This window comes from Scyliorhinus torazame, chromosome 13, assembly GCF_047496885.1.
Source record: "Scyliorhinus torazame isolate Kashiwa2021f chromosome 13, sScyTor2.1, whole genome shotgun sequence".
Classification (NCBI taxonomy): domain Eukaryota; kingdom Metazoa; phylum Chordata; class Chondrichthyes; order Carcharhiniformes; family Scyliorhinidae; genus Scyliorhinus; species Scyliorhinus torazame.
Window position 1 is genome coordinate 180,101,653 of NC_092719.1, and position 25,568 is coordinate 180,127,220.

The following is a 25,568-nucleotide window of genomic DNA, read 5'->3' on the forward strand; positions in this document are numbered from 1 at the left end:
GTGCAGCCACATTCATTTGAATATTTTCTGCTCTCATTAATCACACTTGTAACCACTCCTCCATTTTCCTACCAGTTTATTAACTATTAAATAACATATTTAGGATGTTCGAATTGTGTTCTGGGTTATAATAATTTTTGTGCCAGATACACCTTACTGTGAAAATCCTGGCTGGAGCACTAGAACTGATCAATTCTGTTATACTGTTGTGTAAATTGCCACAGTAATTGTGATGTAGTTTGTTTAAGCACTACCTTAATTCTCTAGTATTCTCCCACGTAAAATCCACTTTTAATTTTTTGAGAAATCTTAATTTAGGACAAAACTTTGTGCTCTCAGTGATGCTTGAAAGCAAAGTTTTTGGAAAAGCATTTCAAATCTGCTTGGAAACATCACCAGAATGCAAGGACTTGGACAGGTGCAAGCTAACTGTTTTATTGAGAATACAGTCAGGGGAATCCAACCTGTGGCCCTCAACACCAAGGTTCAGGAGTGAGGAGTAAATACTGCAAACAATAACCTGAAAAAACACAAGCAGATGAGCTGGTGCTTGGGCAGCATGGTGGTGCAGTGGTTAGCATTGCTGTCTCACGGCACTGAGGTCCCAGGTTCGATCCCAGCTCTGGATCACTGTCCATGTGGAGTTTGCACATTCTTCCTGTGTTTGCTTGGGTTTTGCTCCCGCAACCCAAAGATGTGCTGGGTAGGTGGATTGGCCACGCTAAATTGCCCCTTAATTGGAAAAATGAATTGGGTACTCTAAATTTTTTTTTTTTAAAGATGAGCTGGTGATTCAACAGATGACAAGTTTGCTGTTTTTTAGCAGCTCTCTCATGTTTGGGCACCCACCTGGCATTTCTGTTGATTGCATATCAGACAATTTATTGGAAGTTCTGTCTGTGAAACTGGTGAACAAAACATACATAAAGGACTGACTGGTCGTCTTGAACCACTTGTAGTAGCCATCGCATGCAATTAAAGAGCTTCAATTACAAAAAATCTGCACACAAGAAAAATATTGTCTCAAATTGGCACATTATTTAGAATGGGGGAATCTCTTCAAATTTATCTATTGAGCAGTTGTGAAGTATTGGTGCACGAACCTCCTGTAGAATAGTATACTTTTAATTCTTCAAGGGGAAGATAATATATATTTGTCTAGCTACATTCCTGCTAGAATTCTTTCCAGCATTCATTGTTCCAAGTGGCTATTTTAACATATTTATTGATTGGTTAAACATATCTATAATATATCAAGATATAAATGGTAATCTATAAGCTGCACTCTGAGCACATAGTTTTATACTTTTTGTGCACCATAATTTGTACAGTTTTCTTAGAATAAAAAGTATTGGTTTCTTTCAAGAATTTATTTCAAAAAAGTCTATCTCTGTGTTGGTTTGAGTATATAAAGGTATATTGTCCTGATCAGGTACTGAAGGCCACTTAAGTATTGTAAAATGATTTTATTTTTAAGGAAGAAATGTGGATACATTTTCAAATTGCTATGTTAGAGCAGAGGTCATCTTGAGTTTTGGCTTTGTTGTGGATTTTTTGACAATTCAAGTACTTTTGTTTAAATCAAATGCAGAAAGATTGCTTTTTCTAAAGAAATCCTGCAATAAAACACCCACTTCAGAGTAATTCCAACTTAGTGTTTGAAATTCTGCAGTGTCATATTGGCAATGAATTCTCTCTATTCATATGAAATTCCTTTATTATTTTAGAGAATGTTTATTTATTTTGATACTTATGCTAATTTTACACAGTATAAGTTCAACCCATCAGCTTTGCAGATTGTTGCCATCAAAACTGAGCTAGTGAAGGTATTCTGCCTGAAAACTACAACTTGATTTGTGTTACTACAACCTTGTGGGGTAATAGATAGATGAAAAGAGAGCTTTTAATACATGAAAAGCAAAATACTGCAGATGCAGGAAACCTGGAAACATTCTAATCAGGCAACATCCATGGAGAGAGGAAGGTAGTTTTAATCTTTCAGGTTTTATGACCCTTCATGAGAAACCATCCAGACCCTTTGTTATTCTTCTTATCATTGGTTGTTATAAACCAATGATTTACGCTGTCTGGTTCATCATTGAAGTCCAGGTGGGTGTTGGATATTGAATCCATCACATCTGCATTGTCATAAAACTTGGCCACCAAAGCACTCGAAGCCCGAGTACAAGAGCCTGTGATAACCCCACCCATCTTCCAACTTGGGACAGCTGTTGGAAAATAATAATTGGACAGGTAAGCTTTTTAAATTAATTTTCAGTGCCAGCTAATTGCAGTCAAAAGAAGGAATGTTCCTCTTTGTGTGAATCTCTTTTGAAATGTTCCCTTAAAGAGTGGATAATTTAAAACAATTCTCTTCAACATATTAGTTCAACCAGAAGTTTGGCTGTATTTCACAATGAAGCATGCACCCTCCCCAGGAAGATGTTTATTATTATTCACAGTATGCTGAAACCAATTGAAATAATTAGTGATTCCCTTCGGGATTTCTACTGGCCACTGTTTTGTGATGATGCTGAATTTCAGCTATCCATAACAATGTCTAGGTTTATATTTGACTCGCTTTACAAACTAACATAATTACACAGAAATTTTCCTTTAGGTGGTCATGAGCATACTAGTGAAATGTTTCAATCACATTTGATATTTTTTTGATCTTTTACTTTAACCAGGCTAGGTGGTCTCACTACAGGCACCCAAGTTCTCACAAGCCTTGAAACCAGCAGGAATTTTTATCATAAACTGATTTCTATTTGCAAGAAATGGAAATTGAAATACATGGACTCCTCATGCTAATGTTCGACCAGGATACAAAGTGCATGATGTTCAGCTGAACCTCCTGGTACACTTTCTCCTCGTATCTCGTCACATCTGTTTCCTGCAGAACTCACTGGGACACTACGGAATGCAAATTATCTTACTCTAATATCAATTACTCTGAGAAATGTAGATTGAGATTATTTCGGGATTTCATTTGATCTGTGCCTTAGAGCAAGTACATGCTTTAAATATCGATAAAGAGCAGCAGTTTTACGTATTTGCATTAACCATGTATTGACAAATTTACTTCATTCTCATGTTATTAATATCTCCCACTTTAAAGTTGATAGTGCATCAAATTTATCTGATGAAATTACAATGGTAAACAGAATAGGTGATTTTAATCCAGGGATTTCACCACCACCTAATAATTCAATTAACTTTGTAGCCTCAGTTTCTGCCATTGCAAAAGATGTTGTAAATCAAGGAAGAGCAGCAGCAGATAATGGCCATGGAACCTGAGGCGTAGGTGGCAGATACAATTGTTTCTAGCCTGTACAGAGAATGTCACAGGTCAACTACCTAGACCACAAGAGCAACATATTGGGCGGGATTTACTGACCAACGCCCCGTGTTTTTCAGCTGCGGAGATGGGCTGCCAGCGGGATTTACTGGCCCCGCCGTTGTCAACAGGATTTCCCATTGACTGCATCCCTCGTCGCCGGGAAGCCCTTGCGCCGGCGGGAACAGCCGGTAAATCCCGCCCTCTAAGATAAAATGTCTTGTCATTTCCCTTGATAGATTGCTGTCAGCTGATGGAACAAAGGGTGCGATTTAATCAAATGAGAACTATATCCTGTGTCGAGCACGTTTTGCCATGTTTCCCGTCACTCTCAGCGTCGAGAAACATTATGCTATCTAGCATGATTCCGGTTAGATATGAGCCCATAGTGGGAAATGCACAGTTGAGGTCGTACTTGGTGCCGTTTCCTGCACTTAGGAGCCCCGCTCGCCAACACTCCTCACTGCAGGGTGGGATCGGGACGCCGATAATTGGCGTCCCGATCTCTCAAGCCCCTGATGTGACCCTTGAACCCCCACAAGCCCCAACTCACTAAAGGGGCCCCCTCACCCACCCACATCCACACATGACATCCCAGGGTCCGATCACCGCTGTGTAAACAATGCCAGCTTGGCACCTTTGGCAGTGTCGGCCTGGCACCCTGACAGTGCCAGGCTGGTGCCCCTGTGGCATCAGCAGTGTCAGGATATCACACTGTCCGGAAGAAATACACCTGGGATTATCCAATCCCCTGGGAGACCCCCATGAGTGCCATTCTGTCTTCTCCCTGTTTTTGGAGACCAGTGTTGAACGGCGCTCACTCAAGGTCTCCCAAGGCGAAGGGGATAGATCCTAATGCCTTGGTTACCTCGGGGAACTGCAAATTAGAGTGAGCCTAGCTGTCCCACTCAAATGAAAGAATAATTCCGCCCACAATGGCAGGATTCACATCACAACGTCTCATGAGATTGCGGGATCTCCCATCATTTTACCGGACATGTTGTACCACCGTGGCTGCTTTTCAGGAGCAGCATGGCTGGTAGATCGCACCCAAGATCTTCAGCTGCAGAGTAATTTTTCAACAGCAATCTAGAGTGAAAGTGATCTCACTGAATTTCTACATGGCCGGCGCCAACAAGACATGGCACTTTGATCAAGTTTACAGTCCACACCTACATCATTCAAATGACTTTCCTGATACAAAGCAGCATGTTTCAAGTTCCGTAGTGGCATATAACACCAACTGGTGAGAAAATCCCAATATTGAGCCAAATGGCATTCTTGAATCATTGTTTTCATTTTCTTTTTGGAAAATAAGATTTAGTTTCCTCGAGACACAGGTTATTCCCTAAATGTGATTGAAACTTCTGTCAGACCCACAAATCTCTTCTCTCTTCCCCTTCTCGCCCTATAATTGAGTATGATTAGCTCTAGACCATTGTTCTTTTACATCAGCATTTTCATAGATTTTAAACCTCCCTCTGCTTCTACATAAGCCTGTGGGTGGTGTGGTGAACTGGTCACATGGTGAAATCCATATTCAGCTGAGAACTGTCAGAAATGTTCAGAAACTGGCCCGTCGTCCAAGACTTTTAGCACAACTTCTGCAGTTGTGGTATGGAGTCTGGTGATTTCCAACCAACAAGTCACAGTCAATGCCATTACAGTAGATCTTTCTGTGGAAATAAAACCAATCCATTCCAGTCCTTTGCAGAGTTTGTATGGAAATGTTGATGGTAGTAATGGTTCTAGTGGTATTTTGCTGTTGATGGCACAAGTATAACATATCGCAATAGATTCTTCTATGGCTTTGAAATTCCTGGCTGCCATATTGATTATTGTGACTATACCCTGCATTTGGTAATGCAAAAATTACCACCATTGACATTTTCATGAATATGTTCTCGCATCGCTCTTGGGATTACTAGGCTTTCATGGAAGACTAGCAGGTTGTCAACAATCGTATGTTTTTATTATTAGTATTGTCCTAACAGGCGATTGCTTGGGACATATTCAGGCTAACCATCTTGGCAGTATGTTCTGATGTGATTGCATCCTGAGCTCTTCAACTGGGCTTCTCCAATTCTCCTCAATTAGTTCACAGAGGCTGGTACGGTGCTTGTTATTGATGAAGAATATACTTCCACCTCTGAGATCAGAGTCAAGTCTTTTTAGGTAGCCTGGTCGACTGTAGCTCTCACCAGTGTATCGGCAATTGTCTGACCTTTCCCCAGCACGTACTGTGCTGTCAAGCCATAACGCTGGAGTCTTAGCTGAAAATAGTGTATCCTTGGAAGCATCTTTTCAATTTCCTTGGAGTTCAAAATGGTTGGAAGCTTTTTCCAGCTTTCTTCCTTCAAATTATGCTTTAGGTCTGCGGAATTGTCTGAAATATCCAGTCTTGTCACAAATAATTCATTCCGCTCCCTCAGCTGGGAAATCTCTGCAATGATGCTGCGTTTTGATGCCACATCTGGAACATTTTTAAATAATTGGAAATTATTTAAATCTTCCCGCCCCTTTGGTAGTTTTGGTGGGCTTTTCCGAGAGCTTTTTGGTGTGCCCACATAATTTGGGCCTACATACTGGATCAAGCCCTGCTGAGCCTTGACATATCAGCAAAGTACACTCCAGTTCTACTTTCACAGCACCACCTACCTTGTAAACTGTTTAGCCTTCTCTAAACTTAAATCTTCATCGGTTTGCAAGAAGTCTGACAGCTCCTTGTCAAGCACGCTGACCATAATGTGGTCGTGAATTAACTCCTGTTTTAAAGCTTCAGAGCCACAATTACTGGCCAGTCGATAAAAGTCATCAATAAATGAATCGAAGGATTAATCCTGCCTTTGGCTCTTTTAGTTGACCCTCCCATTCAATGACCAGATTATTTTTGGAACTGAAGTAATTGTTGAAGGACCTCAAAACCTCTTTGGCTTGCAGAGGCTTCCTCAACTCCTTGTCTTGCTAGGACATCATCAGCTGTGCCTCCAATTGCATATGGAAGGGTAATGACCTGGTGTTTTTGTGACTGTCCTAAGCCCAAAGCTGTTTACTACCTTTTCAACTGTTGACACCAGAGCTCTCATCGTTGTCCTTGCTATGTACCCTTAATGCATTGGAAAGTGGCTGATCGATAGCTGTAGACATAGTGGTTATTTCATTGTCCCTTGCCAAGATATATCTTATTTCTGTTCTTTGCAAAGTCAAGCTGTTCCTAGGTCTGCACCTGCAGGTTACCAATTTGTGGTATCTGCTTTCTTAAACTATGGCCTCAAACAACACCACCAAGGTTTGTCTTGTTGCCCTTTATTTGTGGTGTTTTCTAGGGCAGCACGGTGGCGCCGAGGTCCCAGGTTCAATCCTGGCTCTGGGTCACTGTCCGTGTGGAGTTCGCGCATTTTCCCCGTGTTTGCATGGGTTTTGCCCCCACAACCCAAAAAGATGTGCAGGGTAGGTGGATTGTAAATTGCCCCTTAATTGGAAAAAATGAATTGGGCACTCTATTTTTTTTAAAAATTCTTTTTTAAAATGTTTTTTTAAAATTTGTGGTGTTTTCTGACTCGATACTTGAGGAATGACTTGGAGGTCAGTATTTAGTTTTCCTTTTTTTAAAATAAATTTCAAGTACCCAATTATCTTTTTTCCACCCAATTAAGGGGCAATTTGGTGTGGCCAATCCACATCTTTGCGTTGTGGGGGTGAGACCCACAAAGACATGGGGAGAATGTGCAAACTCCACACGGACAGTGACCCCGGGCAGGGATCGAACCCTGGTCCTCGGTGTCATGAGTATTTCATTTTTCTTAAAACTATTTGCTTACCCTATTTAAATCAAGGACCCCCTGGTAAATGCATTGTTCTCTGAACATTCTGTTCTGTGTCTTGCTCCCCTTGGAGTCTCTTGGTCATCTGACTGATATTAACAACATTGTATAATGAATATCACCATTAACCCTTTACATGAAAAGCAGCAGGAAAAGCATGAGAGCACCATGTATCCCTGCAGCTAGTACCCTTAGCAGCTCATATCCCTGCAGCAAGTACCCTTAGCAGCAAGTACCCTTAGCAGCTCGGGGGGATTTATTGTTCCTGGAGTTCCGCAATCGATGTTTTTTCTACAAGCAAGATATCCTGCTGTCTCATGTTTTGAATTATATTGCCCGATTGTGGGGTTGGGGGAGGAGAGAACAATACTGAGCGTTCCCCAATTATCGTGTTCTCCAATGTTACAATATTTTTACATTCGTTAATGCGAACAGAACAGCTGGAAAAAATGAAGTATGAATATCCTGAGGTTTTCTGAGGGCTGCTTGGTGGTTCTGCTGGCCTAGAAAGCAAATTCAATTCTGGGATGAGAATCTGTATGCTTTGGATTGTTCTTCTCGTCACTTGCCAAATAGAAAGGATGGGCCATGATTTGACAGCTCACAATTGACTGTTGAAGTGAATCTGCATGTGTAGGAACTATTGCACAGCTGAGAGATCTCAGAATTCCTCCTTATGACAGTATTTAGTATGTTTCCAAGCACATCTAAATGTGTTTCCGTGCTTCAACATGTCATGGGCGTGGATTACAATGTTTTGACATTATCAGCAGGAACATTTCTGACATGCTCAAATTATGCTCATCATCTAAGTGCCAGAAGTCCCTGTTGCAGATGTTACTGATGCTTTATGTTACTCAGTGATGGTCTGCAGAATAGACGACTGTTGCACAATGCTTCTAACTGATGGTGGATCTATAACTGTCCAGACACTCTTGAATTGATTGCTGTAGTGAGACAACAATAGCCTCTTCATCCTTATGAACAATCTTGCAATTAGTCGATAGCTCCATGAGTTTGTCCCATATTCCCTTCACAAAAGGAATTAATGCTTTCCAAAGTTTGTCTGGCTAGATGGCAACTTCAAGTGAGAATGTGGAATGCTGAAGTAACCACAGTGGTTCCCATCGATTTCCTCCTTTGCAAGTTCCTGTTTAAAAAAAAAAAAAAATGGACATTCTTGCTCCAACAGTAAATTCTTTTATTCGTGTTCCACAATGCTTTGAATCCGGCAAAATAAAAAATCATTTTCACGGTAAGTAGGATGTAGTCCACAATATAAACTGCTCACGAATCAGACCCCTGCAAAGGGAACTGTATTCATGCCATGAGATATAATTCTGTGCACAGGAACAAAATACAATATATATATATATATATATATATATATATATATTTGCAGTGTACATGATAGAAAGGAATGTGTCGGGTAGCACGATGGCGCAGTGGTTAGCACTGGGACTATGGCGCTGAGGACCCGGGTTCGAATCCCGGCCCTGGGTCACTGTCCGTGTGGAGTTTGCACATTCTCCCCCTGTCTGCGTGGGTTTCATCCCCACAACCCAAAGATGTACAGGTTAGGTGGATTGGCCACGCTAAATTGCCCCTTAATTGGAAAAAAAATAATTGTGTACTCTAAATTTATTTAAAAAAAGAAAGGAATATGTTCTTGGTAGCTGAAACTGGAGTAGCAAAGTTCTATTTACACACAAGGCCACCTAGAACAGCTGTAAAAACATAAGAACTAGGAGCAGGAGTAGGCCATCTGGCTCCTCGAGCCTGCTCCGCCATTCAATAAGATCATGGCTGATCTTGTTGTGGACTCAGCCATTTTCCCACCCGCTCACCATAACCTGTTATTACTTTACTGTTCAAAAACCTATCTACCTTTCCCTTAAAAACGAGGTAGTCTCAATTGCTTCACTGGGCAGGGAATGCCACAGATTTACGACCCTTTGGCTGAAGATGTTCCATCTCAACTCAGTCCTAAATCTGGTCCCTCTCATTTTGAGGCTGTGCCCCTAGCTCTAGTTTCACCCACCAGTGGAAACAACCTCCCTGTTTCTATGCTATCCCCTTCATAATTTTATATTTTTTCTATAAGATCCCTCCTCATTCTTTTAAATTCCAATGAGTATAGTCCCCAGTCTACTTTGTCTTTCCTCATAAGCTAATCCGCTCAACTCCGGAATCGATCTAGTGAATCTCCTCTGCACATCCTCCAGTGCCAGTATTTCCTTTCTCAAGTAAGGACACCAAAATGTTACACAGTACTTCAGGTATGCCCTCACCAGCACCCTATACAGCTGCAACAAAACCTTCCTGCTTTTAAACTCCATCCCTGTAACAATAAAGGCCAAAATTCCATTTGCCTTAATTACTTGATGCACCTGCAAACCACCTTTTTGTCATTCATGCACAAGGACGCCCTGATCCCTCTGCACAGCAGCATGCTGCAATTTTTTACCATTTAAATAATAGTTCATTTTGCTGTTATTCCTACCAAAATGGATATCCTCACATTTATCAACATTGAACTCCATATTCCAGACCCTTGCCCACTCACTTAAACTATCTGTATCCCTCTGCAGACTTTTGGTATCCTCTGCACACTTGGCTCCACCACTCGTCTTAGTGTAATCTGCGAACTTTGGCACATTACACTTGCATCCCAACTCCAGATCATCTATGTAAATTATGTACTTTAGATTTGTTTCAACTATAACTTAAAATTTCTTGTTGGTGGAGGATAAAAAAACAAAGCAAATATTTATTTTGCATCGGTTCTGGTACAGTTTTTCTCTATTAATATACATATCTACTTTTTCTAGAATATAATCTTTTGATTACCTCTCCTTTGTGCTTCATGTCGAGCTAAATTTGGATTAACAATATTATTTTGTGAAAGTACTCGACCATTGCTGATCACCCTACTTCGATAAATGTTTACCAAGGTAGAATAGTTGAGAATCCTGGCAATACCAAAGTCATACCGGAAAAATTGTGGAGACCTACGATCACCATGCTGGCTGAGTTCTGCTTTCTCATGGGCTGCATTTATGATGCAGAAACAGCATTTTCCTGGTCCTTCCTACTATTCACAATAATCTGCATGGCCTGCCTTAGTCCATTAATGTGTTGTCACCATTGTGCATTTCACCACCGGAATATTGCATTAACTGCAGAATTTGCAAGCCTATTTAAAAAGCCTTTTTATGTGGTATCTTGTCACATCCTTTGAACCTACCTAAACATTTTACAGCCAATTGAATGCTTGTGAAGTACAATCTATGTTCTGTAGGGAAATTCTGCAGGTAATATACAAACAGCAAGATCCCACAAACAGGAAATTAATGAATGACCAGAGAACCTGTTTGTGGTACAGTTTGAGAAAGGAATATCAGCCAGAACAATGGGAGAACTAACCCCCTGCTCTGTGATACCATGACATATTTTGTATCCATCTAAATAGGCGAACTTGGGTTTCAGTTTAGCATTTCATCTGAAAATTGACACCTCTAACTAGGGAACAGCATTTCATTAGTGCAGTGCCAAACATTTTAATTGAAAGACAAGAGTGCTACCAAGTTGTTATGTGGTTGCAATTCATCTCAGATCCAGAAATGTATAATGACTAAACCTGTAAATATTGATATTCATTTAACAATGTACTGAAAGAAAATTCAAGACCACAAATGGTTACTTTGAATGGGGCCTGCTTGTTTTAGAAATTATGGCCGAGCTTGGGTCCCTGGTACTTTCAGTGAAATCAACCCAAAGAACAACATGTCAAATCACTTTTTAAAAATTGGCTTGCAATGGTCAATATTGTCAGCATGACTCAGTGGAAACTTGATTGTTTTAGAGACCAAACTGTCAGGTGAATCTTGTACTTTTCCAGTGAGCACAACAGGCTGGAGGATGAACTTGAAAGATTTATTAGTAGCAAATACCTTTGCAGATTTTCCAAATGGTTGGGTAGCAGAGCTAATGGACAAGGTCTCTTTTTTTTCTGGTCAAGGTTTGAACACTTAAAATATTTTGCCATCCAAGACATCGTAGACACCTTCACTTTTCAGTCCATCTTTGTCAACCAATGCAATATTACTTTGAGAAACCAAGGAAAATTTTGTAGTTAATCAAGTATTACTATACTGGCCAAATGAATACAGGTTCTCAAGAGCTATTAACCTTTGTGGAAGAAAAAGTGGACTTGAGCTTACAAAACCTTCTATTTTGATGTTTATGCTCCGCATAAGCCTCATCTCAACTTTCTTTATCTTGAAACATTTTTCGTCCTGCTGGAGAGCAAGTTCTGGGACTCCAGACATAAATTAGGCTATTGAGAAAATGGATCTCCTAGATTTCTAATTTTGAGATTGCAGTTTTTGTGACTTGAGGAATAGCACTCTGGGTGTGCCAATACTACATGGACTGCAGTAGTTCATGAAGGTGGTCCGCCACCACCACCACGTTCTCCAGGATAATTGGGGGTAGGCTAGAAATGCTGGCCCAGCTAGCAATGTCCTCAACCTGTAAAAATACAATTATTTTAAAAATAGATTATGCCAGCTTTAGAAATCGCAACAGGAATGGTACATCTGTTTTTGGCATAACTCGTCTCTCGCTATTATACTTTTTGTTCTGTTTGCAATTTTCGATAACTGTAAAAATTCAGACAATTCCAGTTGTGACATGTGTAAGAAAGTGAGTGACTTTCATTTGGGTTGAATCTGTGATATTGGATTATTCAGACAACTTGAATGTCGATTTGTTTCCTCAACACCTGAATTTCAACTTTCAGAGCTTCTTCGAGTCGCAGTTTAAATTTATCACTTGTGACCACTTGTAATGTTTTCTCTTGTGGAAAGAGCATAACTAGAAGCCACCTATATAAGCTAGTCATCAAGAAATCCAATAGGGAATTCTGAAAAAACTTTTTTACCCAGAGTGGTGAGTAAAGTAAAATCGCCACAGTCCCAGATGACTATTGGCTGCTTTCCCCTTTGAGGAGGAGAGCTGACTGGTAGTGATTTAACCTGAGGGTCACCACATCTCAGGTGAGGGGCAAGGTTGAGAAGATGGGGCCTTCATGAATAACCTCAGCCGGTACAGGAATTGAACCTGCACTGTTGGCCTCACTCCGAATCATGAACCAGCCGCCCAGCCAGCTGAGCTAAACCGGCAACCAAAAGCGAAACTGCTGGAAAATCTCAGCAGGTCTGGCAGCATCTGTAAGGAGAGAAAAGAGCTCATATTTCAAGTCCAGATGACCCTTTGTCAAAGCTAAACGGCCCCCGCGGAGAATGATTTAAGTGAATTGTACAGTTACATTTAAGGAGAAGCACGACAAGCATTTGAGTGAGAGGTTGATGATTACAATGGTAAATTTCAATAAGAACAGATGGGAGAGAGGTCGAATGGAGCATACAAGCTTGCATGGGTTGTTTGGGCTGAGTGACCTGTTTCCGAGCCACATATCCTATCAAAGCACTTGTCACGTAAGTTTCTACATATCCTGCCGCATTTACCTGTGACCAAATCCTGAGAGAGGTACTGTTATATTGGCAAATATCTTATTGGGCCAAGTCACATGGCAACTCTAGGTAGACATTGCATCTCTTTTTGGTTTAGTTTTTGGTTGAGACACAGAACAACTGGATCAACTTGATTTGCATTAGAAATATATTTTCTCATCGGTAAGTTCCATTCTTTCAGTTTTAAAAAATAAAAGCTACACAACAATAAATTCCCATGTCTTACAGCTAACAATTATGTAAGCAGTTGATAAGTGCTTGTAAATAATAGTTAGCACTAAGGTGACTAGCCTATATATATATATATATAATAGAATATGGGGCTATCATTTCTTTCTCATTTGTACTGTTTTGTCCTTGAATTGAAAATTGAATCTTTCAAATAAGAGGAATAAATTTCTTTGGAAGAACACTTATTCATGTTTTTGTACTTTTGGACTTGACTTTTCTAATATTCTGTTGCAATCTTTTCAATATTCAATCTCTCAAATATCCAGCTTATCTCAAGCTTAACTTTGTTTATCTTTTTCCTTCCCCCACCCCCCTGCAACTTTCTTCAACCCCATTTAACTCCTTATCCTTCACCTTATCCCAGACCCTGAACTTGCCTCTAATAACATTGAAATTTAAAAAATGAATATTTTCTTCAAATCCCTCCATAGCTTTGTCCTACTCTACATCTACAATCTCCTACAGCCATTGCATCCCATTCTGTGCTTTTCGGGCTACCAGCTCGAGCCTTCTGTGCACCCTGATCTTCACCACACCATTGGTACAAACCTTTAACTGCTTTGGTTCTCTTCTCTGTATATCTTTACATAGAACCAAAGAAGTTTCTAAAAAGAGGCTATTCTGCCAGTCATAATTTTGTTAACCTTTAGAGCAAAATACTCCCTCTCTAATCCTCTCTCCATCTTTAAAAACCTCCTCGAAACCCATTCCTTTAGCCAGGTTTTGGTTAACTCTTGGTTTCCTTTTATGACTCATTGTGTGTTTGATTTTTTAATTATTCCCCTCTTCACACATTCAAAACACTTTTTGCCATCTTGGAAGGGGCATAATTTATAAATGCAAATACTTTTATTATAAAATCATTGGGCTACTGATAATACCAGATGGGAACTGAGAATATTCAAATATCATATTGCTAGATCTTAGGTTTTTTTTGGTAACTGCTGATTGGCAGTTTTTATAACTGTTTATTCATTTTTAGGTTCACTACCTGTTCCGTTGGCATTGGCTCAAACATAATTTATAAAATAAATCATGTGACAACCTCTGAATATATGGAAAGGTGTAATGTTTGAGCTGTGACCAATGCTGCTAGACACAAGATGTGAATATCTACACAGAATATCAAATATACTGTGTATGCAAAACTTTCAAATCTGTTAATTAACCCCAGGAGAATGGTTTTGTTAGTTTAGAACACAAAATATGTATTGAGAAAAAGTAGCTTATCCCTTATGTCTGTTCCTTCCAACAGACTATTAAAGATTGTAATGTATTTCTTATCCGAGGTATACCAATTTTGAGGTATACCAGTACTTCAGCTATACTTAGTACACAAAATATCTACTTCTCCACTTTTATCAATAGACACTATTCCATTGCACGAACCTTTCATACTTTCTGTGGTAGTGTTATATTTATCCACATAATTTCTTTCCTTAATCTATTCATTCGGTTGGTTGAGATAATTATGGATATTAGTCATGTGGTTAAACATTTCTTATGGGATTTGAACCCACGTGATCTGCATCACAAACCAGCTGTCTAGACAAGCGAGTTAACCGGCCCCCAGTTGCAGTAACAGTACCAGTTGGTAATAGGATAGCTAACAATGATATTTATACTATTCTTAGCAGACTAATTGTACCTAATTAAAGTGAATTTATACACCAGCAAGAGATGATGTGAATCAGTATTGCTATTTACACAAATTCCAAATTCCCAGTCTTCTGGATTAATCTGCTTCCAACAACTGATTCATATACCATATTATTTGGCTGTCCTCCAATACTAATATGAGGCTTCAGGCTGCAAGCTTTAATTTCTGAAAACCATGGGGGAACCTTGTGTAGGTGTAGGCAGTTGACACCGCTGTGGAAACGTTCCACCCTTTCAAAGCTTGAAACTATCCATAGACCGATGTGTATTATCTCACTTCCTCCCAACGTGCACCACCCCCCCACCCTCCACCACTGTATTATCAGGCATTGTATATTCACTTTATATCCATACTGACGTCCTTTTAGAGCACTTCAGAATGTAAAATAAACATTGATAGCACCCTGTAAAATCCTGCTGACATTTTTTACCTGTTACTAGTCGGACATCAGCCCAGTTTGTCTTAATAATACCTAAATGTAAGCTCAGTGAAGGTAGAATAAAGAAGCAAAACGTGGCATGATTGGAATGTGCAATTAAAGTAAAATTTAAATAAAATATACGTTGGATGCTGAAGTGATGTCCCAGCAGCCACTATTTATGTCATCTTTGTTTGGAACTCCGGCATAGTAGAATTGCAATCATTTTGAAATGTGTGATGTCACCTATTAAATTTCATGTAAAAAAAAAAAAGGAAGACCAAGGGGTGATCAGATGGAAGTGTAAGATTGAGATATTTTCACTTGTGGCAGAGACCAACACTAGGACCTTTAAATGCAGAAGGGAATTCATTATCTGGAGTGTGTTTAGAATGTGGAATTCACTGCCACAAGGATTTCCGCGAAAGCTAGATAAACAAATGACAGAAAAGTGAGAGAAGGATTTGTTGATGAGCAATAGAATAGGGGAAGGTTTGTGTGGAGTAATGTCACTGAAATGGACCAGTTGGACCATATGGCCTCTTTCTCTAAGTTTGTCATATTTCCCATGTTAAACTTGTCCAATTCTTTTTGAACATTGTGGCTTCATTTGAAAGTTGGCTGAATGAATGTCTTGGATCTCACAGTGTAGAGATTGTCACTGGTCTGACTCTGCGGTTAACAGGCAAGTGTTTTTCTGCTATATTGAAATTAATATTCTATAGTTTTCAGATGAAAGATCCCTTATTGTGAGACAAGATATATTGTTACAGTTTCCTCCAAGTTTATGTACTGAAGAGTCCAGCAGTTGTGTACATTTGGGAGCTGTGTGATATCAGCACTGCAAAATGAGATATCCTAGTATCTCCATGTCCAGCATTAGCATTGAGTAGTTCAAGAGCAGAGTGCGCAGTCAATGTAGTACATGGCAGTGCATTTCTCACCCAGCTCAACCCAGGGCTTGAAGTGAAACTATTATTGTAAAGTTGAAAGGGTACGTCTGATCTTTTTTTCATGACCCAGCATTTCACAAAATGTGTCCCAGGCAGCAAAGAAATAAAATTTTGATTGGGTTCAAACTGAGCGAAGGATTAAAAATAATCCAGTTGTTCACCAGTCCCCCAAGTTTGCTTTTTCAGCCAGTGTTACAGCACACAATGCCTGCATAATATCTAGTCATTGATTCATGCCCAAATATATTATGCAAAATTGTTCTTATTGCTTTGTTCTAAATGAGTGGTATTTCTTTGCTACCGTAACATATTTTGTCATATTGAACCCATGGGAGAGAGGAAAAATGAACACTTTGAAAGGGAAAGGAGGGGAATCTACTCTTCGAAAATAAATCTTTCCCTATTATCCAACTATTTGCATTTTTTGGTTAAATTTAGCGGACCCAATTATTTTTTTCCCAATTAAGGGGCAATTTAGTGTGGCCAATCCACCTAACCTGCACATCTTTGGGTTGTGGGGGTGAAACCCATGCAGACATTGGGAGAAAGTGCAAACTCCACACAGACAGTAACCCAGGGCCAGGATCGAACCCGGGTCCTCGAGGATGTAGGCAACAGTGCTAACAACTTCACCAATGTGCCGTCGTCAACTATTTGCATTTATATAAATTTTAACTGAAGGCAGGTCAGTGACTTATTTTCAGAATAGTGATTCTAACAAATCAATTTCAGTCATTTGCATATCTTCCCACATTTTTTTTTATAAATGTTTTTTATTGGGTTTTTGAACAAAGTATATTTACCGTTATATACACAGGATAAGAAACATATATAAGGGCACACCCAAACATACCAGAGAAAAAGAAATAATAAATAGTTTTAAAAATTAATAAAATATAACAAAAAATAAAATAGGATAACTGATAGGGTATTGTGCACCTGCTCAACAGCAGCAACTCTGTACAACTGGCAAGGTTATTTACAACACATAAGTAGGCGACTGTTTGCGGGAAGGCGGGGGGGGGTGGAGACCGGGGAAGTAAATATACATTTGGGTGCCGGAGAGACAATTACAGTGGGCAATACTCAAATGGGTTTGGTGTTGTTGTCGCTTGCTTCTCCTGGACGGGTCTCGCGTTCACCGCCGCATCTGCCATTCCTCCCGTCTTTCGTCTTCATTCTCCTCGTTCCCTACTCCTGGAGATGCCATGTTCGTTATTGTGTCCCGTGCCTTCCTTCCGGCTCTCATTTCCCTGCCTCTCCCCCACCTCCCTGGTTCTCCTCTCTTGTTCCCTGTCTCTTCCCTCTCCCCTCCCCTCCCCCTCGCCCGTGGTTCGCCTTTCTTTCCTCGTAGGTTTAGCAGTCCCCCCACCCTTCCCGGTCTATCTCTCCCTTTCATGCTTTGGCTACTTTCCCCTGATTCTCGGCTACCTGGCTATTCTTCCTCTTGTTTGTTGGCCACAAACAGGTCCTGGAACAACTGCGTGAATGGCTCCCACATTCTGTGGAAGCCGTTGTCTGACCCTCGGATGGTGAATTTGATTTTCTCTATTTTTAGAGATTCCGAGAGGTCGGACAGCCAGTCTGCAGCTTTGGGTGGTGCTGCTGACCGCCAGCCGAACAGGATTCTATGGTGGGCGCTCAGGGAGGCAAAGGCAAGGGTGTCCGCCCTCCTCCCCAGGAATAGATATGGCTGGTCCGAAACCCCGAAGACTGCCACTTTCGGGCATGGCTCCACCCTCATCCCCACCACTTTGGACATTGCCTCAAAGAAGGCTGTCCAGTACCCTGCAAGTCTAGGGCAAGACCAGAACATGTGGGCGTGGTTGGCCGGGCCTCCTTGGCACCGTTCACATCTATCCTCCACCTCCGGGAAGAACCTACTCATACGGGTTCTTGTTAAGTGGGCTCTATGTACCACTTTAAGCTGTGACAGGCTGAGCCTTGCGCACATGGAGGTGGAGTTGACCCTATGTAGTGCTTCGCTCCAGAGTCCCCACCCGATTTCAATCCCCAGGTCCTCCTCCCATTTCTTTCTTGTTGCGCCCAGTACAGTGTCGGCCCTTTCTATCAGTCGGTCATACATGTCACTACAATTTCCTTTGTCTAGTATGCTTGCGTCCAGTAGTTCTTTCAGTAGTGTCTGTCGGGGCAGTTGTGGGTACGTCCTTGTCTCCTTTTGTAGGAGGTTTCTGAGCTGTAGGTACCTTAGCTCGTTCTCCCTGGCTAGCTGGATTTTCTCTGTCAGTTCGTCCAGTGTTGCGATCCTGCCATCCGTGTATAGGTCCCTGACTCAGTGTCCCTCCGTCCTGCCCCCACCTTTTGAAGGTGGCGTCAGTCAGCGCTGGTGGGAACCTATGGTTGTTGCAGATGGGAGCTTTGTCCGACATTTTGGTCAGGCCAAATTGCTGCCGTAGTTGGTTCCAGGATTGGAGGGTGGCTATCACCGTCGGGCTGCTGAAATGTTTTTTGGGTAGGGATGGGAGTGCTGCCGTGGCGAGGGCCCCGGAGGGAGGTCCCCATGCAGGAGGCCTCTTCCGCGCGCACCCACTCGGCTTCTGGTTTCTTGATCCATCCCCTTATTCGCTCGGCCGTCGCTGCGCAGTGGTAGAATTGTAGGTTTGGGAGTGCTAGCCCTCCCCTGGATTTTATTTTTTGTTGGACCTTCTTTGGGATGCTAGCACCTTCCCACATTTATTTGAGGTTTTTACGGGTGTTAACAGTGGTGTGTTTTTCATCCATTGATATGTATTGGCCACAGACCTGCAGAACAATGTATCTTTATAAGATTAACAAGTGTAACAGTTTACGTGCAGCCAGACCAGATTAACCTTGATTCTGGCCACATCACTTGTTTGTGGCAGTTTATCGCTTTCCCATGTCCCATTTAATTATGTAGCAATTTTTCCATTTGCTGGAAAACAATTTTGTTTCTATTCAGGGAACGTTGCTTATTTTAGTATAATATTTCTGAAATTAATAATATTACTGCATAATAAGTTTTTAAATTAATATCAATGCCATGTTTAAAGATTAGAGAATTAATTTTTAAAAATATATTTTTAAAGCTGCAACATGTAATGTTTATGCTCAAAATATCCATTTGAAAAGAAAATATGTAAACCTCTTTTCCTTGGAGAATAAAATGCCACCTTTGAAACCTTCTCGTAAGGGAAAGAAAAGAGGAGGCCTGCAATTTTTTTAAGACATCCAAATACACATCCTAATACTAAAAGAATAAAAAACTTGATCATAGTGTGTCTCTCTTCCAGAGGTCACAGATGCGAATACACTGGTGTGGCTGCACAATGGCTTTTATTAGATTGTGTTCTTTTTTTTTTAAATATAGGCAGCAGGATGACTCTATTCATTTCTTAACATTTGAACCACTGATTAATTGATCAAATGAATAGCTTTGTATTGCATCAGCAGAGTATTTCGATCAGAGCGGCTTCAAATATTTTAAGGCCTAACTGTGTGTGTCTTCTATTAATTTACATTCTAGGGTCTACCCTGAAACGGCTATGCCTAGGCAAAGATCGCAGTAGTAACTATCCAATTTTCTTTCTATTGTATAATTGCATGAACTGTATTTTTGGATTGAAATTAACTGCTTCTGTAATTGCCATGGAATATATATTACTTTTCAGGTGACCCATCACTGATAAATTGTTTTACTTTATTAGAATTACAAATGCATGCGCATCTGCATATGCCTGTTCTGTACTGAAGCTGTGTTAGATTTAATTTGTATCAGTATTCTAACGCTTTGATTTCTTGTTTTAGTGGCTGAATTTACAGTTGCACTTCCTCTTGCAGAATTTTAGCCGTTTTTTTGTAACTTTTTTTTTTGCAGGATCATCAAGTAGCAGCAGTACAAGTCACTCAGTACAACAGATTCTGCAACACCATCAACACCAGCCCCAACGTCATCAGCCAGCTCAACAGCAAAATCAAACCAACAACAGTAACAACAAGAAGGGAACTTTTACAGATGACCTGCACAAGCTTGTAGATGATTGGACGAAGGAAACTGTTGGAGCTGCACAGTTCAAGCCTTCTTTAAACCAATTAAAGCAGAACCAACATAAATTTGAAAAGGAACCTCGGCAAAAATCATCCCAACCTGATGTGAGTGGGAAGGACTTGTGCCTTGAACTTGAGCTGTGTGATAACATTGAATATTTGAACATATTTTAATTGAAATTCAGACAGAAGTAACCAAAATAGGCAGGAATTTCATTTAACTATAACACCAACATTACACGGTACTATTTTACGGCATTAATTCTGAGAAGTTGTCAACTGGTTTGTGTTTGTATGTTTCATTCCTCCTTTAGGGTCACTACACTGCAAGTAATTCAATTACACAGATTTGACATCCACGTCATGCAATGCCTGGCTTTATAGGTCTTATTTGCACAATAAACAAAGTGGTTGTAATTGTAAAACACAAGAGTAATTAAAAAAGAACTCAGAAGAGTGCTTTGGATCCTTTGCAGCTTAAATGTGAACTGGAAGCTATGTTGTGGCATCAAGTCAAACATGGGTAAAGAATCCTCTTGCTGATTACCACTTATCTCCCCCCACCTCTCCTCTCTCGCCCCCTCTCTCTTATTTTTTCCCCCACCCCAACACCCCGGTGATGAATCGGTACTCGTCCATGTTGAACACCGATTGGAAGAAGCATTGTGGGTGGCAAGGGCACAGAACATACTCTGGATTGGGGAATTCAATGCTCCTGATCTCGTCAAGGAACCCTGGCAAAATTGAAGTCGGTGGGAATTTGCAGGAGTGGGGGGTGCAAAAATCTCTCCATTGGTATGAATGATACCTAGCACAAAAGGAGGTGGTTATGGTTGGTGGATGCCGATCATCTCTGGCCCAGTACATCACTATAAGCGTTCCTCGGGGTGATGTTCCAGGCTCAACCTTCAGCTACTTCATCAGTGACCTTTCCTACATCATAAAGTCACAGTGGGGATGTCTGCTGATGATTGTACAAAACGTTCCCAACTCTCCAGATACTGAAGCAGTCCATGTCCACGTGCACAAAGATCTGATAAATGGCAGTATCGTTCGTGCCACACAAGTGCCAGGCAATGACCATCTCCAACAAAAGAGAATCTAACCCACCTCCTCTTGATTATCACAGTAACTTAATTGCAGTGTTAATATTCGCCTACTTTGTGACACTAATAAAGATTATTATTAAAGATTATTGACATTCAATAGATGTCACCATTGACTAAAAATTGCACCAGCCATATAAATACTATGGTTACAAGAGCTGGTCAGAGACTGGGAATTCTGAGACAAGATCTTGACTCCTGACCCCCCCCCCCCTGTCAATCATCGACCAAGGCACAAGTCATGAGTGTAATGAAATACTCTCAGCTTGCCCAAATGAGTATAGTTCCAACAACACTTGAGAAACTGAACACCATACAGGATAAAGCAGCCTGCTTGATTGACACCTTATTCACCAACTGCCCTCCACCATCAACGCACAGTGGCAGCTGTGTGTGTCATACAAAATGCACTGCAGCAATTCACCAATGCCCCTTTCCAAACCTGTAACCTCTACCACCTAGAAGGACAAGGGAAGCAGACAGATGGGAATATTCCATCTGCAAGTTCCTCATCAAGCCACGCACCATCCTGACTTTGAATTATATGGCCATTCTTTCACTAGATCTAAATCCAAGAGTACTCTTCCTCATAGCACCGCAGGTGTAGCTGCATCAGATGGTCTGCAGTTGTTCAGGAAGGAAGCTCGCCTCCACCTCCTTGAGGGCGCAACAAATGTTGGCCTTGCCAGCAACTCTCACATCCCATAAAATATTTTTTTATACAGTTTTACAAAAAGTCTGTTCTTGTCCATTGTTTTTACACTTTTTAGGAAAGTGTCCTAGAATGTGGTTACACAGGTGTACTTGTTGCTGAAAAAATGCATTTTGTTAAAGCTTTTCAACTTCCACTCATCAGGACAAAGAATGAAAAGTGAAAGTCGTCATAATCCCTGAGGACTATAGCCTGCTCTCTCCTTTAGAGAGAGTTGATTGATAGTGATTTAACTGACGGTGACCACACCTCAGGTGAGGCGCACGGTTGAGAATGTGGGGGCTTCATGGACTCAATGGGTACAGGAATTGAACCCGCGACTGTTGGCGTTGCTGCGCATCACAAACCAGCCGTTCAGTCAGCTGAGCTGACTGACCCACAAGAACATGCACACACATTGTGTCTGCTTCAACTGAACTAAAGAAATGATTGCCCTGTGGAATGGACCAGTGAATGGCTATGCTTTGACCAATCATAGTCAACCTGTCTGATTTAATTTTCAAACAATGCTTGGCAGTTAACTGTCAGTCACCATTCTCCATGAAAACACCTCTACCGAACCAGAGTCCATTTGACTGCCAACCAATCAGCACCCTCTTTTCAGAAGAGATTTACGAGGATGCTACCAGGACTTAATGATCTGAGCTATAAGGATAGGTTGGGACTTTTTTCCGTGCAGCGTAGGAGGCTTAGGCTTAGGAGATCTTATAGAGGTTTATAAAATAATGAGGGCTTAGATAATGTACATAGTCAACATCTTTTCCCAAAGGTAGAGGAATCTAGAACTAGAGGGCACAGGTTTAAGGTGAGAGGGGAGACATACAAAAGAGACCAGAGGGGAAATTTCTTCACACAGAGGGTGGTGAGCATTTGGAATGAGCTGCCAAAGGCAGTGGTAGAGGTGGGTACAATTTTTTCCTTTTTAAAAAAAAAAAAACAATTAGACAGTTACATGGGCAGGGTGGGTATAGAGTGATATGGCCAAATGCGGGCAAGTGGAACTAGCTTAGTGATAGAAACTGGGCGGAATGGACAAGCTGGGCCAAAGGGCCTGTTTCATCTGTAAACATCTTTGACTCTATACAGTATAAAGTTGTTGAATCCCCTGATATTGGTATTCTTGTGTTCTAATGAGTGTAAGATGATGTTTTGATGAACTATCATTTACCAGCAAAGCTCAAGTTCTGTACAACCAAAACGACTATTTGTATTTAATTTATTTCATGTCTCATTTCAGAAAGCTGCTCCATAAACATTGTATTGTACCATTATGCCAGTTTATCATGCAGAATTATAAAACATTGTTCTCTTCATTTTAGGGAATAGCTGCACAAGGGATGACGAGAAAGTTCTCTGTTCCGGCGGCATGCCATATGTCAGCTGCTTTAACACCAGGAAAATCAACAGTACCAGCAGGATTGCCAGCTACTCCTATCCCTGGTACAGTACCTGCTTACATGCTGCCTCTGTGCCAGTATGGTGGCATGATCCCAGCACCGCTGTATGGTGTACAATGGCCAAGTGTCTCAGGTCCAACTTCACAGCCTGGGGTATTGAATACTCAAGGAATATCCTCATTTCCATCTCTTAACAAAGGAGGCTTACAGATGTTTCCAGTACCACTCCAAAAACCTATTATAAACCCATCTGGGTCCAACATGAGGACTACCTAGCATTATTGTGAAGAATTTGAGATAATAAGGGCATGGTTGGGGGGAGGGGGGAGAAACATTTTTGAGAACAGTTTCGTTTAGCTGCTTTCTTTGTAAAGACAAAATTAAATATACTTGATTGTAGCTGAATACTATTGGCAGCCAGAGTGGGCTTGCTAATACATATAGCCATACTTTGCAATGAGCAATCACTGTGAAATATTTTCACAACGCATTGCTGAAAGCTAGATAGTTCTTGGGCGATAGTTGCATTTGTCTTGCAATTCAGACACTTTATATTTTGCTTTGTACATTTAACACTAGTAACCTTAAACTAAGTTTAATCAACTTGAATAGATATTGAGATAAATGTAATAACCCTGCAGGAGTACAGTGCCTTGAATTATGCTTTTCAGTTTCCACTGGAAAGAAATATTTAGAAGGTTTTTTAAGTTTCTGCTGTGGTCTGTTGGACACGTTTTAGTTTATTTATGAAAGGCCTGAAGGTTTACAAGATGTCTGTTACTGGTAATTTAGCTACATGCACATGAACAATTAATATTTATCTGTTGCTTTACTGTCTTTGTCACATGAAAGTAACTAAATTAATGCTGCTAGAATTGTCACCCTTTATCCAGGGATTTAATATCACATACAAAATAATTTAGCTGCTGCTCAATCCACTTGCTTCTGTAGGGATAACTTGAGAGTTATTTTGATTCTAACTTTGTTTTGTAGAAAGAAAATGTGACCTTTGTCTGCTATGTTTAAGTAATCTGCACATAAATTCACTCAAGTTGTGGTATTATTTTAGAGAAGCATTGAACTTTGTTTGAATTGCTGATATACCAACAGTATTAACACTGCACAGCAATCTGTCATGTCTTTTATATTATCTTATGCTTTTCAAAGATATGAACCCTTATTGTTTATGTATGCTTAACCATGAATGGACTTGGCTGAAATGAATATTCATCAGATATGTTTGTAGCTGGGACAGTAGAGGATGATTTTTGTTTGTTTAGTTTAACTGTAACTTATTCAGCATATAAGTTGCTTTATTTTTGAACATTATCTGAGTTGATGGCATGAGGGAAACAAATCTTAACTGTTGTATTGTTGAGCCTCATGCAGAACTTGAATTAATAAAACACCTAGTGGAACACTTTGGGACAGAAAGGCAGATGAGAGGTAAGCAAGGTAGATGTGACACATTGCAAAGTCAGTCTTGAAGGCATACTACTCTGATTTCTTTCCTGCAATGTTTTATACTACACGCTGAAAGGCAGAGATGTCCTGTGCTGCCAAGCTGTGAAGAATTATATTGTTACTGTACTTCTGATTGTTAATGTCTAAATTATTTTGTTTATACCCTTTAATATTCCATCAATTCAGTTAGAATTGGAATTTTATAGAACATTGTGCAGAGTCTTCTGCCTTGGCAAAATACTTCCTGTAGTAAGAGATTTCTGTTCTCTGTTATTTGTATCTCACATTTATTTGTTTATATTTATGTCTGTATGCTTCATGAGCAAAAATGGAAAATCTAACCTAAAATCAGACATCTAATGCTTGCACTAAGAACAATTGGATTGCTTTGCCTGTTAAATTGTTGACTTTTGTTTTACTGACATGGGTAGTGGCATTCAAATCACAGATTGTAACTGTTTAAAGATATAAATAAAACATATTTTGTGCTTGACTTTGTTTATTCAATTGTAACTTTTTGGATGTTATTCTATATTATCCAATCTCTGATGGCACTGAGGACCCGGGTTCGATCCCGGCCCCGGGTCACTGTGCGTGTGGAGTTTCCACATTCTCCCCTTGTTTATGTGGGTGTCCCTCCCCCCCCCCCCCCCCCCCCCCCCACCCAAAGATGTGCAGGCTAGGTGGATTGGCCATGCTAAACTTGCCCCTTAATTGGAAAGAAAATTGGGTACTCAAAATTTATGGGAAAAAAATGTATATATTATCCAATCTAATTTTCAATTGGTAATGGAAGCAGAGAGCCCAATATTCTATTTTTCATTTGCTTCATTTTAATTGGCCACATGGCCAGTGCCCAAATCAATGCTGGCAAGGGAGCAATCTCAAGTTGCCTTGGTA

At 40.5% G+C, this 25,568-nt stretch overlaps 1 protein-coding gene across 2 annotated transcripts in view; it reads left to right on the plus strand.

Annotated features, from left to right (window-relative positions):
- Nucleotides 1-25,161, plus strand: part of LOC140388402 (serine/threonine-protein kinase WNK2-like) — a 282,238-nt gene extending 257,077 nt beyond the window's left edge. For both annotated transcript variants that reach the window (XM_072472511.1, XM_072472512.1), the window contains 3 exons: nucleotides 19,469-19,510; nucleotides 19,820-20,094; nucleotides 23,127-25,161. In XM_072472511.1, coding sequence (XP_072328612.1) covers nucleotides 19,469-19,510; nucleotides 19,820-20,094; nucleotides 23,127-23,480 — 671 coding nt within the window. In that variant the 3' untranslated portion in view covers nucleotides 23,481-25,161. The remainder of the gene's footprint in view (nucleotides 1-19,468; nucleotides 19,511-19,819; nucleotides 20,095-23,126) is intronic.
- The last annotated feature ends 407 nt before the right edge of the window (nucleotides 25,162-25,568 follow it).